The sequence below is a fragment of the Ascaphus truei genome, chromosome 4, assembly GCF_040206685.1.
Source record: "Ascaphus truei isolate aAscTru1 chromosome 4, aAscTru1.hap1, whole genome shotgun sequence".
NCBI lineage: Eukaryota > Metazoa > Chordata > Amphibia > Anura > Ascaphidae > Ascaphus > Ascaphus truei.
Window position 1 is genome coordinate 391532840 of NC_134486.1, and position 25083 is coordinate 391557922.

The window sequence follows — 25083 nt, forward strand, 5'->3', positions numbered from 1 at the left end:
TCTTCCTCAGTCTCGGTTCCTGGCGAAACATACGCCTCCACCGCCCCCCTGCTGCAGGTTCAGTCCAAGTCAAGGATGAGTAACGATTTGATCTTTATTTCCCATAATGTCAAGGGATTCAACAACCCAATAAAGCGCAGAATTGCATTCAGGGACTATGTTCGCAAAAAAGCGGATATAGTATTCGTTCAGGAGACACACTTCTCCAAGTCGAATCACCCCAACTACCTGGACAGGCACTATAGGACAATGTTCATGTCCTCTGCGAAAGTTAAGAAAAGAGGAGTGGCAATACTAATCCACCGCAGAGTGCCCTTCCAGGTAGTTAAAACATATAAAGATGTAGATGGACGCTATGTTATCGTCACGGGCACAATTAACAACCAAGAGGTCACTTTGAGCTCAATCTATGCCCCCTGCGAACAGACACCGCAATTCTTCACATCATTTTTTGATAAACTACACAAGGTGGCAATAGGTTGTATATTCCTGGCAGGAGACATGAACCGCACCCTAGACCCAGACTTGGACAGATGCACGGGGACTAACTTACCACAGAAACAAGACGTACTAACTATACATCAAGGGCTCCGCGATTGCCAGTTAATTGACATTTGGAGGGAACATCACCCCTCGGAAAGAGCATACACTTTCTACTCACACCCCCATAACAGATACAGTAGGATAGATTACTTCCTGGTCTCTAACAAAGCGGTCTCCATGGTCTCCCATTCTGGGATCCATGATATTTCATGGTCAGACCACGCACCAATTGAGCTGCGATGTGCTTTGCGGCTGCTGGACAGACCGGGGGCGAACTGGAAATTAAACGAGCTGCTGTTAAAAAATCCAACATCGGAGCGGGCGATAGGAGATAAAATTGAGGAATATTTCGAAATCAATACAGGGAGCGTATCTTCCCACTCTACTCTTTGGGAGGCCCATAAGGCGACCATGAGGGGACTCCTAATGAATTTAGCAGCACAAACCAAAAGAGCTAAGGAGTCCCAGATAAAAGATTTGCGAGAGAGACTAGCACACCTCTCCGCACTTCATAGTCTCAATAAACAGGGCGCTACCCTAAAGGAACTCTCTGACACTAAAACTAGACTCAATTTGTTGCTAAACTCCAGAGCCGAGAGGGAGTTGGCGTGGTCCAAGCGTAAGTTTTACGACAAAGCCAACAAGCCAGATACCTTACTTGCCAATAAATTACGTAACAAACTCCCTAATTATAGTATCTCCTCCATCCGCACCAAGGGGGGGGACCTTACCTCCGACCCTAGAAGAATTGTCGCGGAATTTAAAAATTTCTATGAAGTTCTCTATGATGGAGATAAGGTCAGCCACACACAGAAAATAGGAGAAAAAACCCAGAAGTTCCTAAAAGAGGCACGCCTTCCCAAATTGAGCAGGGCAGAAAGGGAGGCACTACAGAGTGACTTTACATTTGAAGAATTGTCAGAGGTTATAAAGGCCCTTAAACCAGCCAAAGCTCCGGGACCAGATGGTTTTTCAAATTTATATTACAAAAAATTCCTGAAAATACTAGCGCCACAGCTTCTAAAATTATTTAACGAAATTCTAGCGGGGGGCTCCTTTCCATCCCAGATGCTCCAGGCCTCAATCTCCCTGATCCACAAGCCAGGTAAGGACCCGGTAGACTGTAAGAGCTATCGGCCCATATCCCTGATTAATTCCGATGTGAAAATATTCTCTAAACTACTAGCTAACAGGGTGGGCATTGTCCTACCAGGGCTAATCCACCCGGATCAGGTGGGATTTATTGGAGGAAGGCAGGCGGCAGACAACACAAGACGGATCATAGATTTGATCGATCTGGCCAATAAAAAGAATATCCCGTCTATGCTGTTGAGTCTGGATGCTGAGAAGGCCTTCGATAGGATCGATTGGTCCTATCTGAGGGCAGTACTAGGAGCATTCGGTTTCGAGGGACGCCTCCTAGAAGCCATCTTGGCCCTGTATAAAGGCCCCACAGCTAGGGTGCGCCACCAGGGCTTCCCATCGGAGCAATTTAACATCTGTAGCGGGACGCGACAGGGGTGCCCCCTGTCCCCTCTGCTGTTTGCATTATGTATAGAACCCCTGGCGGCTCATATTCGCCTAAGCCCAGATATATCAGGGATAGACGTAGGGGACCAATCCCATAAAGTGGCATTATACGCTGATGACGTGATACTGACCCTGTCGAAGCCGCTCACTTCCCTGCCCAATGTCTTTGAGATTCTGGGAGCGTTCAGCCTCATTTCCGGGTTCAAAATTAACCAGACGAAGTCTGAAGCCCTAAATATTAGTCTCCCGCGCCCAATGGAGAAATTACTTGAACTAAATTTTAATTTTAAATGGCAAGCCTCCTCTATCAAATACTTAGGTATCCAAATTACCAAGACATATGACTCATTATACAAAGCAAATTATCCCAAATTATTCCAAGCTTTAAGAGAGGACCTGAGGGTGTGGGCGGGGTTTGGAATTTCCTGGTTTGGACGAATTCATAGCATTAAGATGAATCTCCTGCCAAGGGTGCTTTACCTGTTCCAGGCCCTGCCAATACCATTGGTGCGGGCAGATATCCTCGCCTTACAGTCAAAGATCATGAAATTCATTTGGCACAAGAAGAGTCCACGAATTGCTAAGAGTATACTAACCAGGCCCACGATTAGAGGGGGACTAGCGGTACCTTGCTTGATGGCATATTACAAAGCAGCAAGATTAGGTCAGATTGTCCAGTGGCACCTTGACCCGTCCCTGCGGAGATGGGTGGCACTGGAGAAAACCTGCTGTGCTCCAATAGAGTTGAATAATTTAATTTGGCTGCCAAAACGCTGCGACAACACAGTGGGAGTGCTGCTACGGACCATGGTGAACTCTCTGGCGGTGTGGAGGAGTTCCAAACTTAAACATAAACTAACGACAAAACACTCCTTGATGACCCCGCTATTCGATAACCCAGATTTCGCCCCGGGGATGGCCGGAGGGCGGCACTTTAAAATTTGGATACAGTCGGGATATAAGCGATTAATGAATCTGAAGGGGCCCCAGGATATTAAAACATTCGAACACGTCAAATCAGAAAAAGGCCTTCCAAACACTGAATTATTCCGCTACCTTCAGATAAGAGCATTCTATAACAAATTTCCAATTAGACCAGCTAGGACCAATTTTGAGCAGCTGTGTTCCAGAGCAACGGACACACGGGGACTTACCTCTAGATTATACCGGGAAGTGATCTGTCCAAGTGGACCTGACGTCGACAAACTGAACTACATGACTAAATGGGAGACAGACCTAGGGGAGACTTTAGAGGACAAAGACTGGGAGTGGATCTTGCAGGCGGCGGCCAAAAGCTCCATCTGCTCAACGTTAAAAGAGAACGCATATAAAGTCATGATGCGCTGGTATCACACCCCATTACGTCTGTCTAAATTCGTCAGCGGGTATTCCCCGCTCTGCCCAAAACAGTGCGGGGAATCAGCAGACCTAGTCCACATGCTGTGGTCCTGCCCGAAGGTACTCCCGATTTGGGAGAACATTAGAGCTTGGGCACAAGGTATCCTCGATTTGGAGGTTCCCCTGGACCCGTGGCTGTTCTTACTGGGCAGACGGGCCCGGGGGCTGCCAAAATCGGCACACAAATTGGTGGCACATATGGCCACAGCCACTAGGTGCGAGATCGCAGCAGTGTGGATACAGCAAGATCCACCAGTCTTCCCCAAAATTCGAAACAGATTATGGCAAGTTTGCCAGATGGAACAGTTGACTAGCTGGGTCAACGACTCTGGCCGAAATTTCTTAAAAGTGTGGGAGCCATGGCTCACCCAATCCGACATCCCCGGGGTAGATGCCAGCACAATTTTGCAATAATAAGTACAAGTGCGTTCTCTGGTGACGGAGCGGAACATACTATAACATAGGCACGTAACAGGTAGGATCCCCTCGACTATTAAATCCAGAACCAAGAGGAGGAGTCGTCAGGTGTCTCAAAGAAGGGCGCAGCACGGACCAAAAGCAGACCTCCCACTACCGAAGAACACGGTGGTAGTCCATTCCCCCCCCCCTACCCCCCCTCCTTCTCCCTCCTTGTTGTTTTTTCCTCTGTTGTCTAGTCTTTGGTCAGGTGAGTCAGGTTTGTCTAGTCTTGTGAGTGCATGTTGTAAGTCCCTTACTGCTTTTGAGTGATTTTACCCTTGATTGTGAGAGCGAACAGGGTAAACCTCGGGGGGTTTCAAATTGTTTTATTATGGGATGTGGCATAACGTACCTGTTGTGAAACCCAATAAAAATTTTGAAGTTGGAAAAAAAAAAATATGTATTTAATGTATTTATTGTTGTTTATGTATTTTAAATACACAGGGGGTGTATGTTGTTTATTGCAATGTTTATTGGGGGCAAATGTCCCCAATAAACATGCCTTAACCCTTCATTGCCTTAGCGGCAATTGCCTTAGCGGCTATCAGCTATCAGCTATGGTAATGAAGCAGCATTTCTGTATTTTAATAATATTGTGCAGGAGCAGGGGGTCCCCTGAGATGAACCGCATTGATTTGTGGCTCAGGGAACCCCCTGCTCACTGTACAGTATTATTAAAAATACATTCATGCTGCTTCGTTACCATAGCACATAGCCGCAAAGGTAAGGAATGATTGTTTATTGATATGGGTGTTTTATTCATACTGTAGATGTGCAGAGGGTCTCCGGAGCGGAACCGCTTTGGTTTTAAGTCCGGGACTCCCTGCTTCCCGAGATACAGGCACCTTTAGGGGGTGCCGGTATCCCTCTGCTTTGTTTACATTCTGCGGTCACGTGATCGGGACCTTTAAATGCAGAGGGATACTGGCACCCCATAAAGGGGCCTGTATCTCTGGAAGCAGGGGTTCACCGGACCTGAAACCAATGCGGTTCAGCTCCGGAGACCCCCTGCACATCTACACTATGAATAAAAATGTATTTTAAATAATTTTTAATATGCCGATGTTTGCGCAGAGAGAGCAGCGGATCTCTCTCTGCTGCAAATACATCTCGCCAGGGGACGGCTTCTCGACTTCAAAGACAACAGCTCGCAAATGCCCCCATGAGTTTTTACACGGCATTGCAGTATTGCAGACAGCGAGAATAAAATGCTTAAATCACAGCCGAGAAAATAACGCAATTCACCCCGGGCGAAAACGACACAAAACCGCACATAACCGGGATAATCTGAAATTCGCGGAGCTAGCCGAGTTAGAATAAAGGTTGTCGCCACTGTACATAATTGACAGTGATAAATCTATATCTTTCATACCCTAACGATGCATTGTACATACTGTACAGATATCTTCTTGCAATATATATCCACACAAGTCCACGCAGGGCCCCAATACACCATTTGTGCTTAAAAAATTATGTCCTGATGATTAAATAATGCACAACATGTGTGTGGCTTCTTTTGGTCACTTATACTAGCAATATCATTAAAGCCTGCAAACAATTATAAAGGGCTTTCGGTTAATATTTTTTTAAGCCTCATCTGGCTTGTTATTCCTAAACTCCTTATCAAATGCTAATAATAATACGCTCCTGTTTAACTATCAAAAGATAATGTAAACCAAGAGGTGTTGCAGTACAGTATATTGCGACATCATATTATTTACAAAAACGTAGGCATTCGGGAGTGGCTATAGACATGGGTCACAATTTACCTGTAAGAAATCATTTGATGGTGTAAGATGTTTCACTGCTGTCTCAAGGAAAATTCTGCGAGACTAAACTTTTCCTTCCTCCTCAATATAATTTTCTAATTAAATTCATAGATTTTCAATATGACAAGAAAAATGACCACACCTTGCTTTATAATTCATCCTTGAGGCAGATTCTATATTGATAGTGATAGGATTGGGTTTGATAATTACATTTTTAATTTGATTTTAGAAAAATAAACAGTGTTAGGACAGAAAAATCTTAAGTCAAATTACCAAAGCCATGGGAGATCCCAGATGTCTAAAGACTTCAGTTGTCAAATTTATGAGCCTCAGAAATGTTGGATCTTCATATTCCATGCGATGTCCAAGAAAAATTGCCAGAATTATATTGGCAAATGCTGCATTCAATATCATAGTGTTATCAAACGGCTTTCCTATGAATGCAAGATTGATGATAAGCATTAAAAAAAACAATGAACAGTGTTATAAAATAAACAATAAAGTATAGAATATAAAATATTACAAATGTAATATACATATAATATGAAAAGTAGTCTCATCATATGTGGACAATGCTCCCCGTGCCCAGTGATGAAAAATAGACTTCTCTCACTCTATGTCATTTAATAAAAATAACCATATCTGTATTCAATTTTTACAATATAATTACTACCATAATACATTACACATCATCACATGTGAAAATATAAAAATGTAAAGAGAGACAATAATGAGGTTTTAGCAAAATACCGCTGCCCCTGTATGCAGATGTAAAATAAAAACTAAAAACTCCAACAAGTCTGTTGCTAGCACAAACACATACAATTCCGTGCTCAACTTAAAGTCCCAGATAGAATGATAAAAAAAAGGCTACAGTGCTTAGTCTTGTAAGGCTTGGTTACTCGACCCATCCGAGTCCTACCATGGGACCCCCAAATACGTGAAAGACAAAGAAAAAAAAGACAAGAATGGCCTTCTTTAGAAAAATGCAATAAATATATTGTGAGCTAAAATAGCTCCAATTCTCACTTACACATACATCATAGGTAACATTAGTGCAGCATCACAGAGGCGCAGACAAGAGAAGAGTATATAGTCATCATCGATATTGTATACAGGTGAGTCAGACATTCTTGGGAGTAGACCGCCTATGGAGTTCTGCACTGGCCGGCACATGGTGGCGCTCCAGGCGCTCGCATTCACTTGTATTCCTCCTTTCTCTTCCAGACTGTTTTCCTCTGTATCTGACATCACTGGTGACATTTTGCAATAAACTCGAGTCTTCTCGCACCTCCTCTGGTTTAGAAAATGCACCACCTAGCAAACCCTATATATTTCACTTGTCCAAAAGCTTTGTCAAGGGTTGGTGGCTTTAGCAGACTAATCCCCTTACAGTATGTACCTGCAGAACACCAATATTATTGGTGGTGATTACTGTATATAGAGATTCTATTCCTGTCTGTCCCTCACTGATGCTGCACCCATTTTACCTATGATGTAATGAAAGTGAGAATTGGGGTTATTATGACTAATAATATATTTTTTGCATTTTTTGCTTGTGTTTTTTTCTTGTCTTTCACAAGTCAGTTGCTTGTGTCTCATTGGGGTGATTCCCATGATCGGAATTTTAGAAACCTATTAATGGGTTTCAGTATTATGTTTACGTTTTGCTTCTTTAGAAATTAAAGATATGTATTCACTCAATTTTATTTCTAAACTTTTTTTTGTACTAAAAAGAGGAATACAGTATGAATACAATAAACACTATTCCTGAACCATATACAAGTAAATTATTTAATACACTGTCAGATTACAGGGATCTTGTTGTCTTTTGAAATCTTCAGAAAGAACACATTTCCTAACACATTTTAATTGAGCAGCTACTGACTTTGCTGTCAGTAAGGCTGCGCTTATAGTGCCGGCGACGTGACGTCGCAGCAAAACAAATGTATTGCCGGCGACGCTGGCGGGGCAAATTCTTGAAGCCGGTCAAATTTAATTTTTCAGAGGCTGTCACCACATGTGACAGCCTCTGAACCATTCAAAGACCTGGTCGCCCGCGGCATCGCCGGAAAGCGAAATACAACTTTCGCTAGCGACGACGGCATCGGGTGACGTCATCCATCGTGTCGCCGTCGCGTGCACTATAACCGCGGCCTAAGCCATCTGCCTTAAACTGTGAAGCTGTCTTACTCTTCTTTTCTACGCTTGAGTAGATTTTATACCCATAATTGGAATTGAACTCTTCTCAAACACAATGAACACATCTTCATAGCATTTTACAGGGGGGTTATTTTAGCATTTAATTTAATTTTTACCTATTGAACCAATCACAAGCATTACAAAAAATACTTTTGTATCTGCGGTACATATTGGAAAAAAAATACTTTATACAATTATCCCTTTTTGCCCAAAGGTACAGTATCCCTAGTTTTACCAATTAATGTTAAAAAGCACCCCAGCAATAACATGCATCTAGTATTGAAAGGACCTTACGTTCACTAGCACTATTTGGAATGTTACACCTACACATTGTTGTATTATTTGTTCCAGTGCCTTGGTGCTTTAAACCAACTATTTTAAATCCGTTTTACAATACACCATGAGAAATTACCCTAACATTTTCAAATGTTTCACACCTAAAGGAGATGCCTGTGAGGTTCCTAAAGCTATGTACTGCTGCGGCAGCTTTTATTCTAACAAATCACCGTTTTTTCCCTGGCTTTTTCCTGGAATGCGACGCTCTTCACCTGGCGCATGCCGCGTTCATTTTGCGTTCCCAGCCACGGGTCATGTTGCGGCTGACGCGCGGTTGATGCGTTTATTGAGAATGGTTCGGATTTAATAGGCTGCAATTCTTCGCGTGTCCGCCAGATGGCAGATATTCATGAATTGTAATGCGCATGCGCGTCAGTCAGTAATGAGTCAACTTGCAGGTGTTTCGTTTAAAAACGATACAACAGTGTGCTATTGTAACTTGGCCTTGAGACTGAAGGAAGAGGTTGCAAAAATGTATCAATTTAGGCTTTTCATATTAAAGAAAGACAAAGACCAGTTTCGGTTACAGTATTCCCCTGAGACCCACCCGCCATGAGTGTTCAAGTGCAGCCCGCTTTCCAAAAACCCAACAGAAGTTACGCGTATTTGATATGGGCTGCGATCAATGCAACAGAGGATAAGATGGCAACAGTTGTTCAAATTTATCAGTATTTTATGGAAAACTATGACTTTTACAAATTTTCGCCAACTCCTCATACGTGGAAGCGTGCAATCAGGAAAAGGTTATGTAGCGATCCCTGTTTTTATCGTATTGAGCCACAATTTGTTGGAGGGTATTGGTGTGTATCACCTGCCTTTTCCTGTATCTATGTTCATGATGACGGCAAAAGGCAAAGGGTCATGTTAAAACCAACAAAGAAACGACCGTCGCTACCAAGTGATGTACCAGCACCGGCTTCCAAAGACGGTCCCGCCGTCAGTGACAACCCTGAGCCTGAGCCGGATTTCGCTTGCATGTACCTAGGCAATTTCCAGCCTCATCAGCTGACTACAGGTGGACTAGTCCCGCTGCAAACTATCGACGTGGATGATCAAGAAAGCTGGACTGGCAGTGGACCGGCGCCGGCGCCAGCTGAATGGGAAATACTATGGTGAGTATTGTTGCCGTATTATTTTCTGTGTTTTTTTTATTTTGATAATACAGTATCAATATCGGTGCGATTCAAAAGTCAAGCGATTCTCCTGTAAGCAATATCATTGCCTGAGCGGCTTGTACAGTACTACAGATACTGAACAATCGGTGGAACGCTAGGCGCATGCGCATTGGAGCCTTCTTGAAACGCATATGCATGTCATCGCGGTAGGCGCATTTGCATGTGAACAGGAGATGCCCCCCCGAGAAAATTATTGGTGGGATTGGCTGGGTACTTCTTTAGGGGACTGACCATTACAGTACAACTTTTCTTTTTGTTTTTCCTCAGAAAAGAAAACGGCTAATGGAGGGATTTCGATGAATTATATCGCTTTGTGTAACAATGCCTACACATTGCTGAATCGGATTAAAAAACCCACGTACCGGAGTCTACAGTTTATTTGCCGTTGTTATTGATTAGGATAGAATACTGTACCTGAAACAGTATGCTTTGAAGATTGGGACAACTCTGACAGTTTTCCAGGTCATAGGGATATGGCCTGCAGACAGGATAGAGTTGACTATGGAAGCAATTGGTTTGGCAATGGCTGGGGCACCAAGTCTTAGGAACCTAGATTGCAGTAAGTCAGGTCCACAATGGCTGCTTAGCTGTCATTTGAGGAGCGCTTGTGTAATCTCCTCTTCAGATACTGGGCCAAATTGAAAATTGTGGGCAGTGTTGGGAGGGGGTGGGGCTATACGGGTACTCCTAGGATGAGATTCAGGTTTATGGTTAGGGTTGCGTTTCATTAGTAAGTTAGTGGCACACCCCACAAAGTAGTCATTGAATGCATTTGCAATGTCGGTGGGATTTGTCAGAGTAATATCCCCCTTAATCATATTACTTGGCTGCTGATGGTTAGATGGCTGGAATATGTTGTTGATAACCTTTCAGAAGTTAGCTGGGTTTGATTTATTCTGGAGGAGATTGTCAGAGTAATATTGTGCTTTTGCAAGCCTTGTTTGCCTTGTGCACATATTCCGCAGGCATCTGTAGTGATTGGGATCCTTGGTAGTGCCAGTTACTTTGTGGCTTTTCCACAAGGCGTCCCTGAACTGGTAGAGTGCTATAAGGTCAGGTGTTACCCATGGAAGGTGGGCAACCTGTAACCTTATTCTGCGTAGTGGAGCCTGGGTATCACAGAGTTTTAAGAATTCGGATTGGAAATAGTCAAGCGCAGAATCAGGGTCAGGAATTAAATCTATTCTGTGCCAAGGGCAGCAGTTAAATTTATATTCCAAATTTCTAGCCACAAATGTTAACACTATCTAGGAATCTGCTCTGAATTCTTTTTGTTGACATGCTTGAGTCATTTTTGGTGTCTTCAAATAACAAATATTATTGTTCTATGCCATGTACACTGCCCTGCATCTGACCATTTAACTTTGAAACAACCCTTATACTGGTTTCTGCATACATTTAACACAGAATAAACCACCCAGCAAAACTCAGTTTGTAGCAGAAGCACCGTGTAAACAGACACTAAAAAGATAGACACAGTAATATAATTTATTATCAATCTTATTAAGCATTTTCTGGAAGTCTATGTTGTGTAATAAGGAAAACATTGACTATACAAAATACAGAAAAAAAAGGAGACATGTTTCTAGAATAACTATTTGAAGAAGTAGAAGAGTGTTTTTTCATGTATTCCACAGTTTCCTGATTCATTCACCTCATTCTCACATCATAAAGTGGTTAGGCTTCAGACAAGGATTCTGGATAATCACATGAAAATACACTAACATAACAGCTGTTTTTCAGTGGATCCACTAATTCTGTATGCTCTCTGTCCCAGCTCAGCTATATAATGTATTATAGGCTAAAGCTGTTACATTCCAGGCATTATTGAAATCCCTGGTCTTTGATTGGATAATACCCGGAATTTTAACCAATCAGTAATGGCCAGGAATTTTTGGCACCCAGCCAAGTTTTCAGCCAATCAGCTTTCAGTTCTCATTCACAAACAGTGAGATTAGCTCTCAGACAGGGTAGGTTATTGGATAGGAGTCACTGACTCCTCCTCCACCCTACCTGCAGAGATCTCCGCACAGGAGAGTGAGGGGAAAGGCTTATGTGTCTGCTGAGTGTTTTGTGGGTGTAAAGGGGCAAGCAGAGTGTTTTATTGGTGTGTGGGTGTAGAGGAGGCAGCAGAGTCTGTTTTGTTGGTGTGTATCTTGTGAGAAGAGGAGGGGTGTAGAGTTTTATGTTGGTGTGTGTGTCTAAAGTGTGTGGGTTTACAGGGGGGCTGTTGGTGTAGAGAGGGGGATGCTGGTGTGTGTTTTTTGGATGTAGAGATGGCAGAGTCTGGTTTGTGTGTGTCTGCATGTGTGTTTTGTGGGTGCAGAGGGGGGACTGCAGTGTGTTTTGAGGGTAGAGGAGGAGTGTAGATTGTTTTGTGTGTGTGTGTGTCTGCAGTGTGTAGGTTTACAGGGGGGCTGTAGTTGGTGTAGAGGGAGGCTGCTGGTGTGTGTTTTGCGGATGTAGTTTGTGTGTGTGTGTGTGTGTGTGTGTGTGTGTCTGCACTGTTTTGGGGTGTAGAGGGGGGCTGCAGTGTGTGTCAATCAGTGGGTGTGTGTCAGTGGGTGTAGAGTGTGGAGGAGGGCTGCAGAGTGTGTTTTGGTGTGTGTGCAGTTTTGTGGGTTTACAAGGGGGCTGCAGTGTGTATTTGTGAGTGTAGAGGTGGACTGCTGTGTGTGTGTGTTTTGTGAGTGTTGAGGAGCAGGGCTGCAGAGTGTTTGTGTGTGTATAGAGGGGGCGGCTGCAGTGTGTGTGTTTGTGTGTGTGTGTGTGTGTGTGTGTATACTGTATATGTATATGTGTGTGTCTGTCATTTCCCAGAATCCCTTGCTGCAGTGGAAACACTGTGTGCTGGGTGATAATGGTGAAAGGCGGGGTTGCAGACCTGTCTAAGACATGCAAATGAGCATATAGTAATGTTTCCACTGCAGCAATAAAAATGTATTCAATCATGCTGATAAAAATAAATATGACTACAAAAGTGTCGTTCTTTTTTATGAAAAATGTAATAATAAAAAAGGCTACATTTAGCCTATAATAGTAATAATCCCTGAAGAACAGGGCATTACTGGCCAACATGCCCTGGCTGGGTTAAAGTCCCTCAGCTTCGCCTCGCGCCTTCAACTCTTCCAGCCAGGGTATTATTTGCCAGTAATGCCCTGTTCTTCTGGGATTATTACTTAATTAACATTGGTTGAATATAAAGTTACTACAATGTTACAAATGTATTGCATTATACAATGTACATATCCACATTATATTCCTACTGTACCTTTGAATGACTCAAAACTTTGAGTTAGGTGATCACATTCTTCAAAAACTTTGTCTTCTATGCTGCTCTTGCCCATTCCAAAAGCACGTGCAGATGCAAAAGTAAATCTTCTCATCACTTTCCAGGTGTCACCGTGAGAAAAAATAATTCCTAAAACAGTGTGTTAAAAATTCAAAATTTAGTAAAACAAGAAACAGTGAAAATAAAATCTATTATATGTAAATAACTTTATATCTCACATATTCAACATTTGTTTTAAATACTGAAAACTTTGGTGAAAAATTATTAAACGTTGGCAAGTTACAGTATTAATATTCAATCTTTCTTTGTTTGTACTGCAGAAAGCACAAAAACATCCAAGATACATGAAAATAAAAAAACTAAATATGTAGAAAACAGTCAAACAAATGATGAAATTCAAGAGATTCAAGAGATCAATCCTAGTCACATAATGTAGAGATTAAGCAAGCATACAGTATGTTGCAAACCCAAAGTCTTCTAGCAGTCTTCAATGTTATGTAGCCATGCAGCCCCTGGCTACTAATTTCTCTGCCTAAATCCTGGTACCAGGGCAGGTAGTGTTGGGGTTAATTCTTCCCTTGCTGTAGTAAGCAGTTCCCTTGAGTGACAGGAGGGGTGGCTTATGGCCTGGGTACTGCCCATACGGGGCCGAGTCTTAGAGCCCCTCTCCTGTTAACAAAATGGAGCAGCACTTCAAAATTTTTGAGTTGTAGAATTGTGGAGCCAGGGCTCTGCTTCACCTTCTATCCCCTCCCTCCAGGGAGTGGGATCACCTACCCCATACTCCACTAAGGAGTGTTGGAGACAGGGATAGACCTTTGGGGCCTCAAGACCTGGGAGTTGAGTCCAGGGACCAGGAGAAGAGCAAGCAGTGAGGGGACACTCTGCTGGGTTATGTTGGGCCCAGTGGGGGATAATCTCTCTTGCTGCTGTCAGAGAAAAGAGTGTACAGATGTATATTGTTCATGTTGGTATGCTGTTGTTGTACTATCCAGAAGAAACACCCCAGTTACTTTTTTATACGCCTGCCTGAGGCTGCAGTTCTTAAGGGAGAGGGTGAGAGTATTTTCCACAGGGGACTGACACTATCTACGATATTCCATGTGGTAATGGGGGATCTGTACCACCGAGAGAACAATCTAAGTACTGAAAGTCTGTCTTATCTATCCCAAACAACATCGTTGGATGCTCAGGGCCTTCTGTGAGCTTAACAGTTAGCACCAACACCAGGTAACAACAGTGAATCTCCCTTAGGGTGGGGGAACAAGTGTTACATTTGAGATGCTGCTGTGATCATCATCAGGACAGTCTTTTCCAGAGAGAGAATGTTATATGCGCTGGGGGGAGATGTGTGATCAATCACTGTAACCTAGCTAATTACTGTATTCCCAAGCAGAATGAACTACACCCTGATTTACGGTCCGGGGGGGCTCTAATACCAAAGATCCTAGTTCATACCAGATTGAGAGGTGCCTAGGAAAACATCATATCAGAGCCATGCAAGAGGAATTATGGGTGGTTGACCTGGGATTGGTGGGGCTCTTGAGACCTGAGAGGTCAGGATCGCCTAAAGCGGAAACCATCACATGAAAATCCAAAATAAGTACAGTACTGTATGTGCAGGTAGTGTCCGAGATGGGGCTCTTAAAATTCAGCATGCCAGAACCTCCATTTGAAGAGCTGCAGCAATACTATAGCGGTCCCCAGCACAGGGAGACGCCGTGTGTGCTATCCGAACTGTATCATATAATCCACGTGTGTGTAGTGTCTCAAGGGGGCTTTATGGGATCTTGAGGACCATATCCCCCGTGAAAGAGAGCTATAGCACGTGAAATAGCTGTTCCCACCAAAATGGGAGAACCGCATAGTGTGGTTTGCAAAGTTGTATGCTTTCTTTGCAAGAAATGTGCTTGGCTCGGAGTGAAACCGAAGCTCTGCCCACAGTAGGGGCTGGGTTTGGGGCAAAACCTAGAGCCGTGCCCACAGTTAGTGCCTGAACTTCTGCATCCACCAGGGGTAGGAGACACAGTGCTAATAGACTATTGTGTGTCACCACTAGGGTCATAGCCGGACGTGAGCTACCGCACCCTCAGTTGCACGTGGTGAGCCAAAGGATCAGGAGCTATTCAAGACTGTTCCCGCTTTCCACCACGAACATGGTTAAATGTGCAGTATCCCAGTACACACTACCAAGAATCTTCCTGTTAGTACAAGTAAATAGAGAAAACTTCCTCCAGTGTATTTGTCCCAGCTGTGATTGCCCAGGCGGAGACGTGAGCCTGAAGTCAAAATGCCAGAGATGTTGAACCCCACCTTAAGCTGAAGGTGTTGCCACCACCCTTGCCGGAAAGAAGGATCCAGCGCTCCACGGTTTTCTAAATAAAGTAAATTTATTGTGCCACACAACGTTTCGACCAATAGGTCTTTCTCAAGTGACTAGGCATGTCTATGTGAAAGACCTATTGGTCGAAACGTTGTGTGGCACAATAAATTTACTTTATTTAGAAAACTGTGGAGCGCTGGATCCTTCTTTCCTGAGTATACTTTGGAAATTGCCTGGCAGGTACTTCCTTGAACCAGCAGCACCGGTAAACTGTATGTTTAATTCATTTATTTGTGGAGTGCAGCCTAACCCCCCTTTACATTTCACCCATGCCGGGCCAGACAGAGGTGCGGGCCTTCTACAACACAATACTGTATGTGAGTTGCAGAGACTTATGCAACAAGCTTCTCCAGTGAGGAGCAGAGTTGTTTGATGGCTAGCTACAATTTGTGCCACCCTAAGTAGAGAGAAGAGAATGTGGACTATCTGCAAACGTATGCGGACTGGACTGGAGAATCGGGAGCAGATGCTCTGATGGTGAAGGAGTACCAGGCCAGTAATAAAGGTATTATGCCTGGCTTGGTGCCCCTGGGCCATATTGGGAATTGTAGATTGTCAGCTCTGCAACCCAGTAATGGCATGAACACTGTAATTTCAATGTACTGTAATGTATATGTGTCTCCCACCAGGTATAAGGTGACGAGAATAATGTGATTTCTAAATGTAAAAGGTATTACTGTGGCAGTGTTTTCCTGAAACCGCGTAAAGGAAAAATGGTTTTAAAAACCAGTGCCAAGCAGTATAGCAAGCGGCTTTTGCTAACTTCCGCTAGGATGCGCCTTGCGCGCTGAGATTTGCTGTAAGTGCTGTTTGGGGAAAATCAGGAAGGGAGGAGCCTAATTACGTTGCCGAACGAGTAGTGTGGAGTAGTGTGGAGTAGTGTGGAGTGAGCCTAGCAGTGACGTCACCAGTGTGCGTGCCGGGACACGTGATCGCGGGAGTGAGCGCACAGCAAACACTGACAAGAACTGAGGCTTCATTGGGACACGCTGCGGACGGCAATATTGTTTAGTTTATAGCAGAGGTACTTTGTACACTACCGACACACTTTATTGAAGTGTGGTCGGTACCGCAAGCCGGGAAATCTCCCGGCTTGCTAGTGGCCGCCCCTCGGCGTGCCGCGCGTCATAGACGCGCGGTCACGCGTCATCGGGAGCGTGCGCCCCCTGCACGCGTGTCCAGGGGCTCCCCGAGGGAGCCCTGGTGTCCCGCGATCGCGGGACAGCGGCAGGGGGTTCCGGGGGACCCGGCGGACCCGGCAGCGGTAGGGAGAGCGCCCCGATCGGAGGGCGCTCTTCCGCTGCTTCGGCGCGCGCCCGTCACACTCGGGCGCGCGCCAGGCTACTGCTGCGGCACAGAACGGGCAAATGCTCGAATAAACTGTGCCGCAGCAGTAAGTGTATTTCTCTGCCTTGCCATTTTTAATTAAAGCTTTGTAGTTCTGCACCATCTTTTCCTCTGTTTGTCTTCTGGGGAAACTGCTCTGGTGCTGGGTGTGGAAACGTGCACAAGTGAAACAACGGAGTACAAGAAGCTGCAACACGTGGGGTTCGTGGAGCATCAGGAGAAGACGTTGGCACAAGCACAGTTTCTAGCAGCTGAATGCATTACAAGCCCACTTTGTAAGTAGGCATTTATTTGGTTCTATAGGGCATCATTTTTGGACTTTACATACTGCACTATGGTGTGTCCCTTTCTTTTTGTATATTATGCATTAGGATGAAAATTATCCACAAGGAGGAAACTTAATAAGCAGGATCCAGGACTGGAAGCACTTCAGATTGTAATACACTTGTGGACATTTTTGTGGACATGAGTTCATTATAGTGGTAATTCACTCAATGCATTCTTTCAGGTATATGCGTCAGGGATTGCTTTTTGTTTTTGTTGGTATCCATGTGACAAGTTCTTAGAAAAATTTGCAATTGAGATCCCCTAGGCAGCTTCACCCAGCAGATAATCCTCAACCCAAGTTATTAGTGGGTTTATTATATAGTTTTCATCACAGTGCACTTATCTGTTGGCACCATTCACATTTTTTATTTAGTGCACTTCTTTTTAGGTCTAGCACTTTTCCATTTAGGTTTTTAGTTAGGATTATTGTACACTCCAGTGTATTTGTCCCAGCTGGGATTGCCCAGGCGGAGACGTGAGCCTGAAGTCTAAATGCCAGAGATGTGGAACCCCACATTAAGCACAAGATGTTGCCACCACCCATGCCGGGCTAGACAAAGGTGCGGGCCTTCTACAACACAACATGTGAGTTGCAGAGACTTATGCAACAAGCTTCTCCAGTGAGGAGCAGAGTTGTTTGATGGCTATCTACAATTTGTGAGAAGAGAATGCAGCCTATCTGCAAACGTATGCGGACTGGACTGCAGAATCGGGAGCGGACGCTGTGAGGGTGAAGGGCTACCTAGGCCAATAATAAAGATATTATGCACGCTGGGTGCCCCTGAGTCATATTGGGGAATTGTAGATTGTAAACTGTAAGTGTCTCCCAACAGGTATAAGGTGGCGAGAATAAAGTGATTTCTAAATGTAAAAGGTATTACTGTGGCAGTGTTTTTCTGTAACCGCCAAAATGAAAAATGGTTTTAAAACCCAGCCCAAGCAGCATAGCAAGCGGCTGTTTGCTAACTTTTGCAAGGAAGCTGCGAGCGTGCTGAGATTTGCTGTAAACGCTGTTTGGGAAAATAAGGAAATATATCGCACAATTTTTATATAGTTATATAAAAATTGATTAATTAAAGTCCCCCTATTTTAACTGTACCAACATTTTAGGCATATTGGGATTTTACTTTGAAGCGCCAGAGAACAAGGGAACACTTAATTTGTAATCAATGTGGTTATAAATATACGGCAGGAAATTCATGCAAAGTAACAGCCCATACTGCCGCGGCCCCTTTTATTCTCCATCCCCGCATTTTTCCGTGATTTTTTTTCGAATGCACTTCACCACGTTCATGCCGCATTCTGACCGCATTCATACCGCATTCATGTTGCATTCACATCCGCGGTTGATGCGCGGTTTATGTGTTTATTGATAATGGTTCGGATTTCATTGGTTGAAATTCTTCGCGTATCCGCCAGATGGCAGATATTCATGAATTGTATTGCGCATGCGCATAAGTAATGTGTCGACTTGCAGGTGTTTCGTTTAATACCACATTGTGTCTATTGTAAATTGGCCTTGGGACTGAAGGAAGAAGTTACAATAATGTATCAATTTAGGCTTTTCATATTAAAAAAAGACAAGCCCAGTTTCCGGTCTGGTTATTGTCCTTAGCGTCCCGCCATGAGTGCACAAGTGCAGTCTGTGTTCCAAAAACCCGACAGAACGTACGCTTATTTAATATGGGCCGCGATTAATGCAACAGATGATAAGATGGCAACAGTTGTTCAAGTTTATCAGTATTTTATCGAAAACTATGACTTTTTTTTTACAAATCTTTGCGCTATATAAGAACATGCTAAAAAAAATAAATATACAGTATACTGTGTAATAAAACCCGGAAAAATAAAAACTATGCATTTATTCTACATGTATCACATACATTATGTCTCGTCTACAGTATACAGTGCCAGTACATACAGTACAGTACAGTACAGTTTGTGTCTTCTATTTTTTTAATACTCTCATACTGAGTATGCCTACAGTATACAGTGCAGTATGCCTCGACATTCTAGAAACACTGTATTTTGTTACAGTAGCAAAGGAGCCAATGGAACAATGTAGGACAAATCAACATGTTCTTTTATTGGTGGAGTAAGTACAAAAACATTTATTTACAAATACTGTACAATGTAGAATCATTTTAAGTGCACAGCAATTAAAAACATCAACAGGTGTATGGTTTACCGCTAGTGAAAACACTTATGTACAGAAAGTAAAAACATTTACAGTCAGTCAGTATGGTTTACAGTCACATCTTATAAAAACAAATTCTTTATTCACAAAATATACAAAACGCAACATCTCCTTTATTAAAGAAACATACAGTATACAGTACAGTGGGATGGTGTTCAAAACAGTCAGTCAGGCCTGCATCACTACAGCCCTCGAGGGCAGCAAACAGGCCCGGTTTCCAGGACAACCTTGAAAACCGTGCATGTTTGCGGCCCTCAGGGACTGAAATTTGTGCAGGTCCTGTGTGTGTGTACAGCAAGTTAAAACAGTAAGTTAAATACAGTACAGCAGGTCAAAACATGTACAGTACCGTACAACAGTATGGTCTTACCTGTGATTAAAAAAAAATATCTTTATTCATAAAATACAGTTTACAAAACGCAACATCTCCTTTATTAAAGAAACATACAGTACACAGTACAGTGGGATGGTGTTCAAAACAGACCAGGATGCATGGTCATCTTTGAAGGTAAAATATATCAAATATAATGTAGCCTTATGCACTGTACTTTACTAGTGTAGCCTTACTGTATGCACTGTACTGTACTATTGTGCAGTTTTTTGAGCACTTTTCTTTTCTTGCTATAGGAATCATGAATAAAGCTTTCTTCCAAGACAACATTGTCCCTGAGTGCAAAATATCACACGCGAGTTCCCGGATGGTCCTCGCTTCTACCAAGACAACGAACCGAAGCACACCGCATCAACAGCGCATATCCTTGAGCGCGGTATCAATTGGGTGATGATGCCAGCGGAGTAAGTGCGGTAGCCGTGTCTCATTTTTTTCCCACTGTTTTTACTGTGTGTAGCCAAGTCACCCCTCGTTGCTCTGCGCCCTCCCCCCCTTGCCTCTGTGGCCGGGATTGTTGGTGGGTGCTGCCGGAGCCAAGCGGCAGATCCGACGGCCAATCGGGAGGGTGAGGGCTGAGCAGGGAGCGCTCCGGCGCTCCCGTGCAGGGCGCTGCCATGTTGCGCAAGTACGCGCATGCGCAGTGAATCCCCAACGGCCCTGAATAGTGGCGCATGCGCAGTTGCAGCGCACAAACGCTAGCTTAACAGGGATGGCTCTTGGAAGGGACTACAAGTCCCATGAGCCATAGAGGCGCCCCATGTGACACCAGGGAGCCAATAGGGCTTAGGATTGCCCTGCAGCAGGGTTTTTGATACATTTCCCGCGCTGAGCCCACGATAGTCAGTCAAGACTGGGAAGAGCTAGGGGTAGGAGGTGAGTGCAGGGGTCAGTGACCCACTGCATTAGGCCAGTAATCCCCTAGGCCCCAGATAGGTCTTGAACTCCCCAGGGTGGGATCGCCCCTGGCGGACCCTCGTGCAAGGAAACACCGGATCAGATGGGATCACCAAGCGGCAGATCCTTTTAGAAGTTGCTTGCAGGCCCGAGTGTAGGAGCGCTCGTCAGGTACCTTCCTAAGTACACCAACGTATCCTATACATCTTATAATTACACATAGTGGCAGCGCTGACCACGGGACAAAGGAGTTTGGCTGTGGACACGGTGTGGGGGTACACAATGATGGGTAGGTACACTCCTAGTGGATTGAAAGACACTTGGGACTGAGTTATATTGGGGAGTTACCCTCTAGGGGAAGTATTAGTATTATAAGTGTGTGATTGTTCTGCGTTACAGTAAAGTGGTTATATACATTCCTGTGTATGTGGTTATTGTATATGCGGGTCCTGTGTAGGCAACCTTCTACATCCCTAGAACCCTACACAGGTGGAGGCGCTGAAACCGAGAACGTTCCAGAGGATTCACCCCAGGCTCTCACTGGCGGAGGTTCAGGCCTCCTGTGATCCTGACAGGTATAATGCACCACACCTGGAAACACATAGGTTTCCACCCACACACGGTATCTGTGATTGGGATAGAGGGAATACCCGTTACAATTGGAGGCGCTGCTGAGATGTCAGACCTGGGGTGCCCCCCTCAGTTATTAAGTATGTCACCACCATTTCTGTCCCCGTCATGCTCAGAAGTGTATGACTGGGTTGTGGAGCTGCAAGTGCCGCCGCTCCACAGGCTCGCGGTGAGCCGGGTTCCTGTTGATACTCCATCCTCGTCAATACAAATGGCCTTTAGGCAGCACCCAAATATCCGGGATGCTACCAAAATAAAAGTGTTGGAGCGACGTAAGGATGCGGACCAGGAGTGTTGCTCTGTGTTAGTGAGTATAGGGCAAGATATAACTGAAAACCGGGCCTGTCCAACTTGTGGCTCGCGAGGCCAACCGGTTCATTCTGTATTGTTGTCTACCCTGAACTGCCTATAAAATCTGAGCCTCGCAGCTCTTACACGAACTTACAAGAGGTTGCTATGCATACATCACCTTCCCCTCCTGAAAGTTATTGCGGGGCCGACCGGGCCGCTCCCACAGACTACAGTCCACCGTTAAGTATTGCCAGCTCGTCCTCTTAACCTGGGGATGAAATCAGATTGCTAGCTCAGGCTATCCTACAAATTGGGGGCGTCCAAATCCGAAGCTCTGGCCTCACAGCAGTATCGCAAGTTAAAGGTCTTTTCAGGGACCAAGCCGACCCCGACTGGCGAAGAAGCGTTTGAAGTCTGGAGAGAATACACTTCTCAGGTCCTAGAAGAATGGAGATGCTCTGAGTTGGTGAAGCGGAAATGCATAATGGAATGCCTACATCCTCCCACGTCCACCACAATACAGATGTGTAAAGATCAGCATGCAGACCTTACCGCGCATCAGATGCTAGAGACTCTTGTGCGGGCTCACGGCCGAACCGAAGACATAGGACAATTGATGAAGAGATACTACAACCTTTGCAAAAAAGAGGGAGAGGATCTATCTGATTTCCTACAGAGTATTCAAGTGGTCTTATGGGAGCTACGCAAGCGAAAACTTATTACTGCAAGTGAGGTGGATGAGTACCTCTGCGCGCAATTCCTGGCTGGAGCCATTCCCAACAATCATATTGTACTCATGATGAGGCGACCCCCCTACCTGGGAGGAGCTAATAGATGAGATAAAAGAACATGAGGTCTACGCCCGATCGCATACTTCCAAGAAGACTAAGGAGCCTACTAAGAGTGAACCTCAGGGGGCTTCTGCGACAGAGGCCAAGAAACCTCCAATTCAGGAAGAGGAGGCCTCTCCCAAGATTCCAGTCTCCAAATATAGACCTCCAGGAAACCATCTTCTCCGTACAGGGGTCGTCCTGAACGCCGAGAAGTCGTTTGCTATAACTGCGGTAAGAAGGGTCACTTCTCCAGTGACTGTCCAGAAAGGGAGGACCCCCCGGAGGAAAAACCACCCAATAGAGGGAATTCAGCCCGGGCGATGGTCTGCCATGTGCGACTGGCAGAGTCTGATCCAGAGACCCCTGCTGGACCCGAAGAGGCTCCTTCTGACTCCGGCCCCAGTGATTACACCTTACTCGAGGATGCTTACCGTCAAGTAGGCACCTCAGCCATAGTGCCTTTTGTACTGGAAGGAATCTACGCCTCTGCCTTACTGGACACTGGATCCCAAGTAACCACTATATACCGCAAGATCTATGAACAGCACCTTAGACACTGCCCCCTGAGGTCGGCCGAACATATGAAGGTAAGGGGGTTAAGTAATGAAGACTACCCCATCGATGGGATTGTAAGGGTTCAACTGGAAATACTCCAACTGAACACCGGCAAGAGACACCCTATGCATGTAGCGGCAATGGTATGCCCAGAGCCCCAAGACCAATGCAAGTATCCGATCATCTTTGGAACCAATACTGATATAGTACAAGCTGTTATAAGAGCATATCTGAAAGAGACCAATGAGTTGCCGCTGGCCAATTCACTCCTAGATCCCGTGCTACGAGAGGAGTGCAACCGGGTATATGTCCTAGAGCATCACGGGGATCTCTACAATCGTCAACGCGGACTGACGACCATTTTGCCAGGGGGAGTGCAACGAATGGACATCTGGTGCCTTTACCCCGAGCGAGATGAGAACGATCAGCTCTTCTCTCTGGAGAGTACCCCGGAGGAAGAAGCTCAGAGAGGGTATAGGGTACTACCCGAAGTGAGGGAGTGGGCGACTAAAATCCCTCTACGAACTTACGTATATGTGCAGAATCTCTCTCCATTCCCGATGGAACTTGATGCCAGACAGAGTCTGGGTTGCATATATCCAGTTAGCCCTGTGGAACCAACGCCCCAGGTGAATGCGGCAGCCGCAAGTGAGCAGTTAGTCTACCTAGATTTCAACTTCGGCGAGTCGACGTTGCCAACTGAGTAGAAAGAGCGGCTGACAACCCAGTTGAATAAACGACGGACGGTGTTCTCCACGAGTGAGATGGATGTGGGGTGCAGTCGCAGTGCTCAACATACCATTAGACTGAGTGACGCCACTCCATTCCATGAACGCTCTCCTCGCATCGCCCCTAGGGATGTGGAAGATGTAAGGAACGTCTTGCAAGAAATGGAGACCGCTGGGATATTGACGGAGTCTCGAAGTCCTTACGTCTCTCCCATAGTGGTGGTAAGAAAGAAGAATGGGTCAGTACGACTGTGTGTCGACTATCGGACCCTGAACAACCGTACGATAACGGATCAGTACAACATTCCTCGCATTGAAGAGATTCTAAATGCTCTGAACGGAAGCCAGTGGTTCAGTGTGCTCGATCTACGATCAGGGTACTATCAGGTGCCCATGAATGCAGAGGATCAGGAGAAAATAGCCTTCGTCTGTCCCCTGGGGTTCTACCAATTTACCCGTATGCCCCAAGGTATATGTGGGGCCCCTGCTACCTTCCAAAGGCTGATGGAGAAGACTATCGGGGACATGAACCCTCGGGAGTGTCTCGTATATCTGGACGACATCATTGTCTTCGGAAGGACGCTGGAAGAGAGGCTGCTTAAAGTGATAGATCGTCTTGGGAAAGAAGGATTGAAGTTTTCCCTCGACAAGTGTCGCTTCTGCCACACCTCTGTGACTTACGTGGGACACATCGTGTCAGCTCAAGGAATCGCCACCGACCCAGCCAGCCAAAGTAGAAGCGGTTGTGAACTGGCCTCGTCCCGAGAATGTCACAGAGCTGCGATCCTTCCTGGGGTTCTGCGGGAATTACTGTTGCTTCGTTGAAGGGTACTCTAGTCGAGCTAAACCCCTGAACAATCTGTTGAAGACATACCCCGAAGATACCGGAAGGAAGGCCACGTCGGCCCATCAACCGTTTGGCGATAAATGGACGCCTGAGTGTGAACGGGCCTTCCTGAAGTTGAAGAAAAGTCTGACCGAAGTGCCTGTGCTGGCGTATGCTGATCCAGAACAACCATACGTTCTGCATGTGGATGCCAGTCTAAATGGCTTGGGCGCCGTCTTGCACCAGAAGCACCCCGAGGGCCTTCGACCAGTGGCATACATCAGCCGCAGTTTGACACCCAGTGAACAGAAATACCCTTTTCACATGTTGGAATTCCTGGCCCTCAAATGGGCCATCACGGAAAAATTCCACGACTACCTGTATGGTGTTACGTTTGAGTTTAGGACGGACAACAATCCCCTCACGTACGTCAAACCCTCAGCCGAATTGGACGCAGCAGGGCACCGATGGCTGGCAGCCCTTAACAATTACCGATTCTCCCTGAAGTATAAGCCTGGACCTTTGAATGTAGGGGCTGACGCCCTGTACAGACAACCAGGGTTGAGTGCTACTCCAGATGATGAGGAATGGGAGGAACTCCCGGGTCCAGGGGTGCGCGCCATGTGTAGCACTGCAGCCATCATCAACGACCAAGTGGCCTTCAAATACAGGACCCTGTAGTTAGTATTATTAGGCAAGCCGTGGAAAAAGGGAACCCAGCTCTCTTGAAGCATGATTCCAAAGACTTGGTCGCTTCGCTCATGCGGGAAGCAGACAAATTTGAAATAGACAACTGCTTACTCTATCGGGTGGTGCAATACCACAATCACCCCGATAGACGACAACTAGTCCTCCCTAAGAACTTGCAATACATGGTATTGAAGTCCCTACATGATTAGCATGGACATCTCTGTGTAGAATAGACCTTTGGGTTGGTCAGAGACCGCTTTTTCTGGCCCAAGATGCGAGAGGCCATA

At 45.3% G+C, this 25083-nt stretch overlaps 1 protein-coding gene across 1 annotated transcript in view; it reads right to left on the bottom strand.

Moving 5' to 3' along the window:
• LOC142493881 (cytochrome P450 2K1-like) overlaps positions 1-25083 on the bottom strand; it is a 164461-nt gene that overhangs the window by 101956 nt on the left and 37422 nt on the right. The window contains exons 3-4 of the mRNA XM_075598576.1: positions 12684-12833; positions 5973-6133 (exon numbers count right to left, since the gene is read on the bottom strand). Coding sequence (XP_075454691.1) covers positions 5973-6133; positions 12684-12833 — 311 coding nt within the window. The remainder of the gene's footprint in view (positions 1-5972; positions 6134-12683; positions 12834-25083) is intronic.